We start from the raw sequence: 10688 nt of genomic DNA, 5'->3' as shown, positions 1-10688 counted from the left end.
GCAGTACACCCGCACGAGGTACGCGTACAGACTAAGGGTAAAACTCGATGACCTTACGAATAAATATTGTGATTATATGCGCCAATACTTCACACGCCTTTACGCTGCGCTTCAGAAGACGAGAAACTCAATTTTGATGATAAGAACAAGCAGGTGCGCGTCACTGGCACTTGCAGTTGCGCCAAACTGCACGTCAAACCGCACATCTAGGCTACGTATCAGCTGTGGCAGTAGCAGGTCCGGTGCCCGCCACGCTCAGCGCGCGGGCCATTCGCCAGCGCTGGTCCCTTGCACACGAGAGCAACTACCAACAAATAAACGTCGCACCATCCGTGCTGCGCACCGCACGACAATAAAAACGCAGACACGCCAACACTGACACACACGCGCATGCACACTGACATGCCTCACTTGCACGCGCGGGGCCGTCCACACTGAAACGTCCCGGCTCGTCGCCCCGCAGCTATCACATTGGTTGAGCATTAATGACGTGTCCGATGGGGCGGGACGGCGTCAGCCCTTCGAACCGCGTCGTTCCGCCAGCCATCTTCTTAATGCTACGCACTCGCTCACACCTAGCTGCGCTCTCCCTGAAAAAAACTCAGCGACACGGCGAGCCGCCACCTGGCGGCGCCACCGTCGGGTCACGGCGCTTCCGGCTCTCCGAGATGTGACGCGAAGCCTGACGCCTGCTCCGCGGCCACGGAGGCAGCTGCCATCTTGGGTCACGTGTCAGGGGCGGGCCGCGTCGCCTTGCTATCCTCGCTAGTATGCGGATCACCACTCTCATTCGTATCCACGCTGGAACCCGGGCCCTTCGCTGGAGGCTGAATCCACACTCTGGTGTTCAGGAATACCGGGATTTGGACGCTTACTGGTATCCGGACCGCGCTATCGTCGAGCCACCGGCGTGGGTATGGCGAACGAGGACCGTCGGCTGAGTCCGAGGGCTCGGACCGGTCTCGGAGTCATCTCCCAGATTAGCCGAGGTCACCAGAGGTCAGCCGAGGTCGCGTGAGGTCAGCCGCGGTCACGGAAGGTCAGTTAAGGCCGTGTCGTCCACAGCGCCGCATCGGCGCCGTCGCGCCGGCTCTACAGACCGAACAGCCGGCCCAGACCCTGCAGGCCGAACGCCCCCAGGCCGCCGAACGGACCCCCACCGCCGCGGAACGGCGGCCGCGGCCGCGGGGGCGGCGGCGCCGGCCCCAGCTGCACGGGCGGCGCCGGCTGCGGCTGGAAGCCGCCCTGCTGCTGCTGCGGCGGCGGCGGCTGGAAGGCGGGCGGCGGCCGGGACGCGGGCGCCGCCGGACGCGGCGGACTCAGCGACGGCGCCGGCCGCGCCTGACCGCCGCCGCCGCCGCCGCCGCCGCCGCCGCCGCCGCCGCCGCCGCCCAGCTCAGAGAGACACTGCACGCGGCACGAAGTGTCGGCCAGCACCGCGTCCCGTCCCGATTGGGCCGCCAGCTGCTGGCAGCTGGTCACTCGCACACTCTGGCAGTTCGTTTGCTGGAACAGAGCGAATTATCAGACTGATTCACTGGGGTGCTGGCTGTGGCGGACAAAGACGGCACAAGCGGAAGACCGAGCTAAGAAGCGAAGGATTAGGGGAGGGCAGGCGAGTGGATGTTGGGGCGGAAGTAATCAAAGGGGAAGGTCTAGTGTCTCAAGACAAAGGATGAATTGGTACCTTAAGAGTATTACAGCTACCATGAAACCAATAGGGAAGGGAGATACGTGTGGAACAAAATCATCCAAACTTCAAACCTCAGCGAGGGACGTAGTGCGTAGCATCGATGCTCTCTCATTTTCTGAAGTTACAATACGCATGAAAACGAGGACCGTGACCCCGCAAAATGGCGCTGTGGACTGCTAGCAGCGTCCTTAACGACTACATACTCAGTCCTTCCGCCAAAGGAGGCATACTCCTGATATATCCACAGGCCATACCTGATCGCAAGTACACCAAGTGTTTCAAAGCCCTTCCATCTCCTTTTCTCTCCCTCCCTCTCCCTCCCTCCCTCCCCTCTCTCTGCCTCTTACTCACCCCGTTCGCGCAGGAGCACCGTGTGCACGGGCTGATGCTGATGGTGGTGCCTCTGCTGAAGGAGACACCGTTGATGTTGCACTGGCCGCCGCCGTTGTTGCCCTCCTTCCACAGTTCGAAGTTCATTTGCGGCATGGACCGGCATGGAATGCGAGGGTTTCTGCCGGGGATGACATAGTGGTCAGCAGAGAGCTTTGGGGTCCAACATCACCATTATTGTGCCAATGGAGGTGGCAAATTCAGTATTTAGGACTAACTTAAGACGTTGGTTTGCAGCCGTAAGGCTAATTTCTATTTCGCATCATAAGGTTGCAGCAGACTATTTCTCACCAAGGCTCTCAGTGACAGAGACGGAGACAGAAACAGGGACAGAGACAGAGACAGAGACAGAGACAGATACAGAGACAGGGACAGAGACAGAGACAGAGGCAAAAACAGAAACAGAAACAGAAACAGAAACAGGGACAAATACAGAAACAGAAACAGAGACAGGGACAGAGATAGAGACAGAGACAGAGACAGAGACAGAGCGAGAGCGCAATAGAGAGAGAGAGAGAGAGAGAGAGAGAGAGAGAGAGGGAGAGAGAGAAAGGGAGAGAGAGAGGAGGGAATGCGAGGGAGAGAGAAAGTGAGAGAGAGAGAGGGAGAGAGAGAGGGAGAGAGAGAGAGAGAGAAGAGAGAGAGAGAGAGAGAGAGAGAGAGAGAGAGAGAGAGAGAGAGAGAGAGAGAGAGAGAGAGAGAGAGAGAGAGAGAGAGAGAGAGAGAGAGAGAGAGAGAGAGAGAGAGAGAGAGAGAGAGAGAGAGAGAGAGAGAGAGAGAGAGAGAGAGAGAGAGAGAGAGAGAGAGAGAGAGAGAGAGAGAGAGAGAGAGAGGAGAGAGAGAGAGAGAGAGAGAGAGAGAGAAGAGAGAGAGAGAGAGAGAGAGAGAGAGAGAGAGAGAGAGAGAGAGAGAGAGAGAGAGAGAGAGAGAGAGAGAGAGAGAGAGAGAGAGAGAGAGAGAGAGAGAGAGAGAGAGAGAGAGAGAGAGAGAGAGAGAGAGAGAGAGAGAGAGAGAGAGAGAGAGAGAGAGAGAGAGAGAGAGAGAGAGAGAGAGAGAGAAAGGAGCGAGGAGAGAGGAGAGAGATAGAGAGAGAGAGAGAGAGAGAGATGAGAGAGAGAGAGAGGAGAGAGAGAGAGAGAGAGACGTGACAAATCAGGTACTCACAGGAAGTCGTGCGGCATGTCGAAGAGGGCGCGTTGCAGGGCGTCCACCTCGTCGCAGTTCTGGCACATAATGTGACTCATTGTCACCTTGCGTATCTCGGCTAGCTGCTGCTCGGTGAAGCGGATGGCCGGCTCTTCAGTCTCGTACCTGTCCGCCCAGATGCGTGTTGTCACACGTGACGCGTCACGTATCACCGCGCGAGGTATGACACCGGAAATGGCGTGCTGTGACGCAGTGGTTACACGTGAATTTAAGGCCACAAGCTGTTTGGGCTTATGGCTTTAAAGCCACACGCCAAAGTGCTTTATGGCTTTAGCGAAGCCATGCAGTGTGATGTGCCAGGGTTGGCAACGTTGCGCTTAAACTACAAACACGAAGATGTTAACTTGTAACAAGAGCGAGACAGCTTCAGGTGCGAAAATTTAAAACGATCCTAATGCAAACAATCGTCCAAAAGAACGCGGCAGCGCATGCTCGACAGATTCCACATTACTCAGAGAGCCGCTTAGATAAAAGGCCAAGATTTTCAGCAAACAATTGCCAACCACCTAACGTAGCATACCTAACCCAGCCTGGCTACCCTGATAGTCGCCGGATGTGCTAACGTCGAGACAGTCTGAGTCTGGCAGCGGGGCACACTCACCAGAAGCGGTCGCACTTCTTTAGGAAGCGGAACTGCAGTCCGATGATGCAGCCGAAGGTGGGGCCGACCAGGCCGCCCTGCAGCGGTGTCTCACTCAGGCCTCCCGTGAACAGGTCGATGTCGTCCACGCTGGCGTACACCTGTCAGGTCAGGCTAGGTCAAGGGCATGGTGGCTGGGGCTGTGACGTCACAGCGAGGTCAGTTTGGCCGTCACTCAGGGCCGGAGCTGTCGAGCTGTGAGGAACAGGTGGGGAGCAGCGAAGACTTGGATACGGCACGGGCTGGACGTGATTTTCCCTGACACGCGTAGAGTTCCGTTAACGTCATATCAGCGCTGGGCCTTACACTAGTAGTGTTATCTGACATGCGACAACCCTGTCCCGTCTCACCCAGTTCCGGTTCACGCCCCACTCGTTCCGTGCCTTGCCCCGTGTCTCGTGCCTCGCGGCCCGTGCCCCTTGTCTAGCTACTCGTGTCTTGGATCCCATATCGCGTGTCCCGTATCCCGCATCAGATGCTCCATGACGCATGTGCGTGTAGTGTCCCGACTCCTATGAACAGTAATTCGTGTCTAGTGCCCCACAACCCATGTCTAGCGCCCCTTGTCTCGTATCCCGTGTCCCGTGTCCAGTGTCCTGTGCCGTGTGCTCCGTTTCCCGTGTCCCGTGCCCCGTGCTCCGTGCCCCGTATCCCGTACCCCGTGTCCCGTATCTTGTATCCCGTATCCCATAACCGGTGAGCCATGTCTCGTGCGCCGTCCGTCCCGCACCTGCTTCATCTTGTTGATAAGCCGCTGTGGAATCTCGCGGGAGAGCTCGTCAAAGTTGGTGACCTTCTTCAGGTTGCAGATAGCCCGGTACTCGTTGTAGGGACGCAGGCCGTGGTCACGTGCTGCCACACACGGTGAATTAACATTGACCTCTGACCAATTCTAATATGGCGTCGATGCCCCCGACTGGAGATCTTTCGCGCCAGACTCACGGTTCTGCCTTATTAATCCGATCGACTGAGGCAACTTTGCTTTAGTGACACGGGTGACTTGGGGCATCACATATCATGCTTTTTAAACCACGATATTTCGAAAATGTGTCATTCGCCGGGATGTTGCCACTTAACAAATGTTGCAAAGTTTCCAGATGAGTTACCAACACGTCTGCACTGCCCATACTCGCTATGCAATAGGTGCTGACAGGCGTTCATATGCGGGATAAGTTACCGTTATTTCCCTTAGGAAGAGCGGGTGATTCTATCATCACATATCACACCAAATGCTCGTGATTGAAAAAATGACGAGAATCCGCCATTCGAAGACAAAGCGCAAACACCGCACCCAGCGGAAAGCGGCCTTTCCCCCCTCCAGACCCCCTACAGCGTCCCGAAGCGGGCCTGAGCCCCAGCGCGCGCCGCTCTTAGGCTCACCGCGCTGGATGTTCAGCGACACGAGGTCCAGCCCGGAGAAGGGGTGTCCACGCTCCTCGAACAGGTGCTTGGTGACCTCGGACGTGATGAAGTTGTCCAGGTTCTCCATCGGCGTGTTCACCAGGCCGCGCATGATCTCGTCCACCATCTGGACCTATAGCGGCGACGGCATGGTCAGGAAGAGCTCAGTCGCGGTCACACGAAGGGTTCACGTGTGGTCAGAAGGTGGGGGTCAGGTGAGCTCAGGCACGGTCAGACGGGGCTCAGGTGCGGTCACAGGCAGGGCTCAGGTGTGGTCAGAAGGTGGGGGTCAGGTGAGCTCAGGCACGGTCAGACGGGGCTCAGGTGCGGTCACAGGCAGGGTTCAGGTGTGGTCAGAAGGTGGGGGTCAGGTGAGGCTCAGGCACGGTCAGACGGGGCTCAGGTGCGGTCACAGGCAGGGTTCAGGTGTAGTCAGAAGGTGGGGGTCTGGTGAGCTCAGGCACGGTCAGACGGGGCTCAGGTGCGGTCACAGGCAGGGTTCAGGTGTAGTCAGTGGGTGGGGGTCAGGTGGGCTCAGATGTGGTCAGACATGGTCAGGAGTGGCTAGAGTGCGGTCAAGTAGGTGTCATACAAGGTCATGAGCGGTCGCGAATCCTTGTAGAGGTGAAACGCAAACGATACATATTCTTTCCGCAGCATGCTATATAGTTTCTTTGGCTTCGTCTACATTATTACACAGCGAAACAGGCGGGTATTTTTATCCTAGGTAGACCCCTTACAGAGGCAGTGCAAGCACGGCGAAGTAAAATAGTGTAGGGTTTGCCATTTGATCACTGTACGTGTCATATATGAGGGATACAGGGAACCATACCTGAACTTTACGGGGTTTAGTTGCACTTATGACAGTTTGTATGTTTGGCAAACAAAGGCGTCCTCTAAAGACAATATTATGAGTTTACGGGGCCCTGTAACTTGCAGCCTGTATCAGAGTTGTTTCGTCTGCAATCGTCGCCATGGGCTTACGGAGCGTGCAAATGCCGTAGTAGAGGCAGAATAAGCTACGCATTATTGTTCCGTATGCATGGGATGCTTCTAACGGCATCAGCCTGCTACGGATTAACTAGTTCTCTCGGCTGTCGCCTGCATCTGATGTGTTGGTTCGTACACTGCACACACTGGCACACCAGACGGGCACGATGGCCCCAACAATTATTCGATTCATAGAAGTAAAAGCTCGCCTCACTCCTTTCATAAAATTGCTGCACCGACCTCTTTCGAGCTTTTCTCCAACGCTATAAGTCATTAGAAAACACAACGTGAAGAAGCTTCTGAGACATGACATTGAACAGGCGGCAGCGTTCGGCGTTACTTAGAAACGTCAACTGATTTTTAAGACGAAGAACCTCTTCAAAAGCCCGTAAACTGCCCCACATATCTATCTTGGTCGCCGCATTCCCACGCCACATCAGACGGGCCCTCTGCCTCCCCATGGCGCCGCTCCTTTCGGCACACGTGCCTTTTCCTACCCTCCATCCCCCCCGCCACCAGTTGTCATATCTCACGTCGAAGAGCATGTCCGAGTTGAAAAAGCTGTTGCGGAGCTGGATGTGTGGGTTGCGCTCCCCGAAGTTGACGCCCATGCGGAAGAGCTTGGGTCGGATCAGCGAGTGGCCGAAGCGGAACGCCGCCGAGGAGAACTCGTTGAGCACGGCCGCACTGCAGGTGTCGTCATAGCCTGTAACCATGACAACGGCGGTCAGCGTGACGACAGGTGCGACATGCAGGACCTCGACAAGGAAACATCGCATTCGCTGCACCCCTCGTGGATGGTGAGCATAGCTAACCCAAACGAAACAGAACCCGAATGTAGAGAGTGAGAGATGTGAATTGGGTGTAAACACACGATGTTTCTTACATTTTTGCATATCTTGCATCTTTTTACAGGTAGCATCATTTTTTGCGCAATTAGTAGCTTTATACGGTGCAATACGCAGTTGCACAGCGTGGCGTTTTCCAATGCTTTCCTGTCACCCAACGCTATGGCCCGTCAACAACATCTCCGTCTGGTAGCAAAATACCCTGTTCCCCAATTCGAAGACATTGCAATCTTCGTTTTGCCCGACGTACAGAAACATGCATGCACAAACAGTGCTGGGCCGTGGACTGACCCTTGAAGAAGCCCTCGGTGCCGACCCGCAGGTCGTACAGCTGCATCGCGTTCCAGCCGAGGATGCGGGGCAGAAACTCGTTGTAGGTGACATGCTCCCACACGGCCGTCACGATCTTGCGTCCCACCTGTAGAGCAGTGGCGTTAAATGAAGCCAGTCCAATCCAAAAACTCTACTAGGCATCATTTGTCGTTAACCCAAATCGTTGGACTCAGTCGCTCACCTGAGCCCAGCTCCTCATTGACTTACGGCCCGAGCTTCGGCATGACATCATGGTATCATGGCATCGTCTTGCCTTGCTTCCTGGCATCATATCGATCACACTATCCATTTGAGATCGAGACCTGCCTGTTTAGCGGACATGCGAGACCGCCCACAGCGCACCGGCCGTTGCTTTTGCTTTGCTAGGTCAGCACTGACCACTTAATTGCAAACAAACGCAATTTCTTCGCCTCTCGGCCGGGTAAGGAAGGGGCTCGGGGCGTGGCGTCATACGTGAGGGGCGGGCTTACCCCCAAGAAAGAAATGGGTTCCGTTGGATTATGAACAAAAGGGCTCTGGCAAGGTTTCCGCCGATTCCAGTGCAGTAGACTCGATCGCCTACCTGGTAGAGCTTCTCGTCGTCCCAGTGCGGGTTGATGGTGGCCAGCTGGCGCACCACCCTGTTGTGCTCGCGGATCCAGATGATGTGCAGAGTGGCCAGACCCGCCTGCTCGGACGCCCGGTTGTCGCCTGTCGACCAATCAGCGACGCTCAGCGGACGTCATGGACATCCGGACCAATCACAGACAACGAGGCAAGCTCCTGTGACAAGCAAACCAAATACGGATCGGCTGCGGAACATGACTGGCGGCCCGATCCACGCAGCAGCAGCATGGACCAGACATCGGTCAAATCAACAGCGGCCTGTGACATTTCGCGCTGTGGGCTGAGGCTCTCCAGCACCAGCACAGCCGACCGGCGGCGACTCACCGGCGGCGAAGCAGGAGCCGGAGGGGGCGCGGCACTCCTTGTTGTCGCGCGTGGTGGGCAGCAGGCCCTTGCCGCGTGTGGGGTGAGGCGTGGTGATGAGTCGGCCGCCCTGGAACGAGCGCAGGCTGCGCGCCTCGCACTGGTCCTGGCCGTACATGTGGGAGCCGTCCATGTAGGCCGTGTTCTGGTTGATCTGCTCGCGCGGCCCTGTGGCGCCGGGACGCGGTCAGAGGACTCGGACTCGGACGGAGGTGCGTCTGACGGGGTAACTCTCCGCGACTCCTCCCGTTCCTGCCAGGTCACGTGACTCCTCCCGTCTCCTGCGAGACCACGCGACTCCTCCCGTTCCTGCCAGGTCACGTGACTCCTCCCGTCCCTGCGAGACCACGTGACTCCTCCCGTCCCTGCGAGACCACGTGACTCGTCCCGTCCCTGCCAGGTCACGTAACTCCTCCCTTCCTGCCAGGTCACGTGACTCCTCCCGTCCCTGGGAGCCGCGCCCTGCCTTAGCTATACCCTCCGCCCAGTGGCCCGCCAACCCCCTTCCTTGCAGATGTGCCCTCAGTATGACGCCGATTGATATACTGATGCCATTTTAGACTGGTGGGTTGCATTCGACTGGACCCCAACTGTCATCCGAGATGGTTTCTTCGAGCCGGTTCCCACCCGCGCCCTCCCTCCCCTCGTCCTCCTCACCGAGGGTCTGCTGTCCGGGCAGTGACCGGGTGAAGGCGATGCAGAAGGGACGGCCACTGCTGACGTTGACCGGCGGGAAGTACGGGTCGTTCTGCGGCACGTTGATGGGCCAGCACTCCGGGTGCACCCGGTTGGCAGAGTCGCAGTCGCGGCAGTTCAGGATCGAGTCGCCAAACCCTGCAGGACAGCGACGTGAGGCGGGCGCTGTTGCGAAACTTTGTGCGAGAACTCGCGACTTGGTTTACTTGGGTATCTTTTGAGCTAATATTTCGTTGAGCAGTTATGCCTATATATGCGCAAGTGCTCCGGTGAGCAGTGATCCATGTATACGCTGCCACCATTGTCATTAGCTTCCAGTTGAGTGTAAAAGTCTTAGGCTCTTACAAAGGCATGCAAAAATATGTATGACAAATTACGAACCACATTTGCCCGCTGACTGCTCCTACTGCAAACGACAAATTTTTTCCACTACGTATGCAGCACCTGCAGATTTACTGACACAATGCGCAGCTGTCTGTCCTCAACGAAAGGGTGGTAATTAGACCTGGACACGTGCGGAGCCCGTCGCTGGTGACGAGAAATGTACCTTTGTTGATGGGCGTCATGCTGATGTCGTGGTCGAGGAACTGGCCGAACTGCATCAGGAACATGGTGTAGCGCGAGTGCGGATTGCTGACGTCGTCATGCAACGTGGTGGAGATAAGGCGAGGCGAGGGCAGAGGCGTGCCGGTCACTGACCTCTGCCGAGGCCGACTGATGCCTGCGGGCGCAAGGTCAAGAGGTGATGCGAGCTCCGCCACATAGTACTATTCGTGGATCTTTCCAGTGTTTAACACTATTAACTCACCCACTGGCAAGTGGGTCGAGTACAACAGCTTGACACGGTGCGTACTCACTGCTAACAAGCAATGTCCACTGTAGTTTCTTCTTCATAATTGTGAAAGGACAGAACAATCCGTAGAGCTCTAAACACAACGCAGTTAAACACTCTCAACACGTGAACTCCCGTATGACTGTCGCCTCCGGCGGCCTCTGGCTCATGACGGCCACCGACAGACGTGACCCCTGCGTGCCTCTCGCGACCGAGCCAGTTCCTCACCGTCGTCGTACTGGGCCGGCAGCAGGCGGTGCTGCGGCGTCACCGACTTGCCGAAGTTGGGGTTGGCGAGATTGTTGCAGTAGCCCGAGTACGTGCGGTACGGGGACGAAGGGTCGCAGGGTACCGTCTCCTCATCGGCACTGAAAACGGCGGCGCGGTCACAGACGATTACAGATAGCTTCTTTTGGTCTATTTATATATTTTTCCTTTCCATGGTTCTATTCTATGAAGTGCTAACTAAAATCACATTTTCTTTCAATCATTGTGACATTTGTTCTATCTACCCAGTCCTCTTTGACCTTTTCTTTACTCCGCATCTTTCTTATTTGTTCCTTTCTTATTTCTTTATGGGTTTCCTTCCCGCTTCTTCTGCCGTCTCATTCCGCACTTTTTCTTTCTTTTTTTTTTTCTCTCTCTCTCTCTCTCTCTCTCTCTCCCTCTCTCTCTCTCTCTCGTCTCTCA

General features: G+C 56.2%; 2 protein-coding genes across 2 annotated transcripts in view; both read right to left on the bottom strand.

Annotated features, from left to right (window-relative positions):
* Positions 1–1092: 1092 nt before the first annotated feature.
* On the bottom strand, positions 1093–3737 carry LOC119113635 (peroxidasin homolog pxn-2-like). The gene is made up of 4 exons (XM_037237921.1): positions 3727–3737; positions 3248–3394; positions 2045–2204; positions 1093–1119 (listed from the first exon to the last, which is right to left on the bottom strand). Exons 1-4 carry the CDS (start codon positions 3735–3737, stop codon positions 1093–1095), a joined length of 345 nt encoding a protein of 114 aa, XP_037093816.1.
* A 149-nt stretch (positions 3738–3886) lies between these two features.
* Positions 3887–10688, bottom strand: part of LOC119114231 (peroxidasin homolog) — a gene marked incomplete at its 5' end in the record, with an annotated part of 18881 nt that continues 12079 nt past the window's right edge. The window contains 10 exon segments of the mRNA XM_037238430.1: positions 3887–4030; positions 4660–4781; positions 5310–5463; positions 6854–7026; positions 7460–7586; positions 8064–8191; positions 8432–8638; positions 9128–9304; positions 9714–9887; positions 10227–10366. Coding sequence (XP_037094325.1) covers positions 3887–4030; positions 4660–4781; positions 5310–5463; positions 6854–7026; positions 7460–7586; positions 8064–8191; positions 8432–8638; positions 9128–9304; positions 9714–9887; positions 10227–10366 — 1546 coding nt within the window.

The sequence above is a fragment of the Pollicipes pollicipes genome, unplaced genomic scaffold (genome assembly GCF_011947565.3).
Source record: "Pollicipes pollicipes isolate AB1234 unplaced genomic scaffold, Ppol_2.1 Scaffold_7262;HRSCAF=8765_pilon_pilon_pilon, whole genome shotgun sequence".
NCBI lineage: Eukaryota > Metazoa > Arthropoda > Thecostraca > Pollicipedomorpha > Pollicipedidae > Pollicipes > Pollicipes pollicipes.
This window is presented reverse-complemented; position numbering and strand designations above follow the sequence as displayed.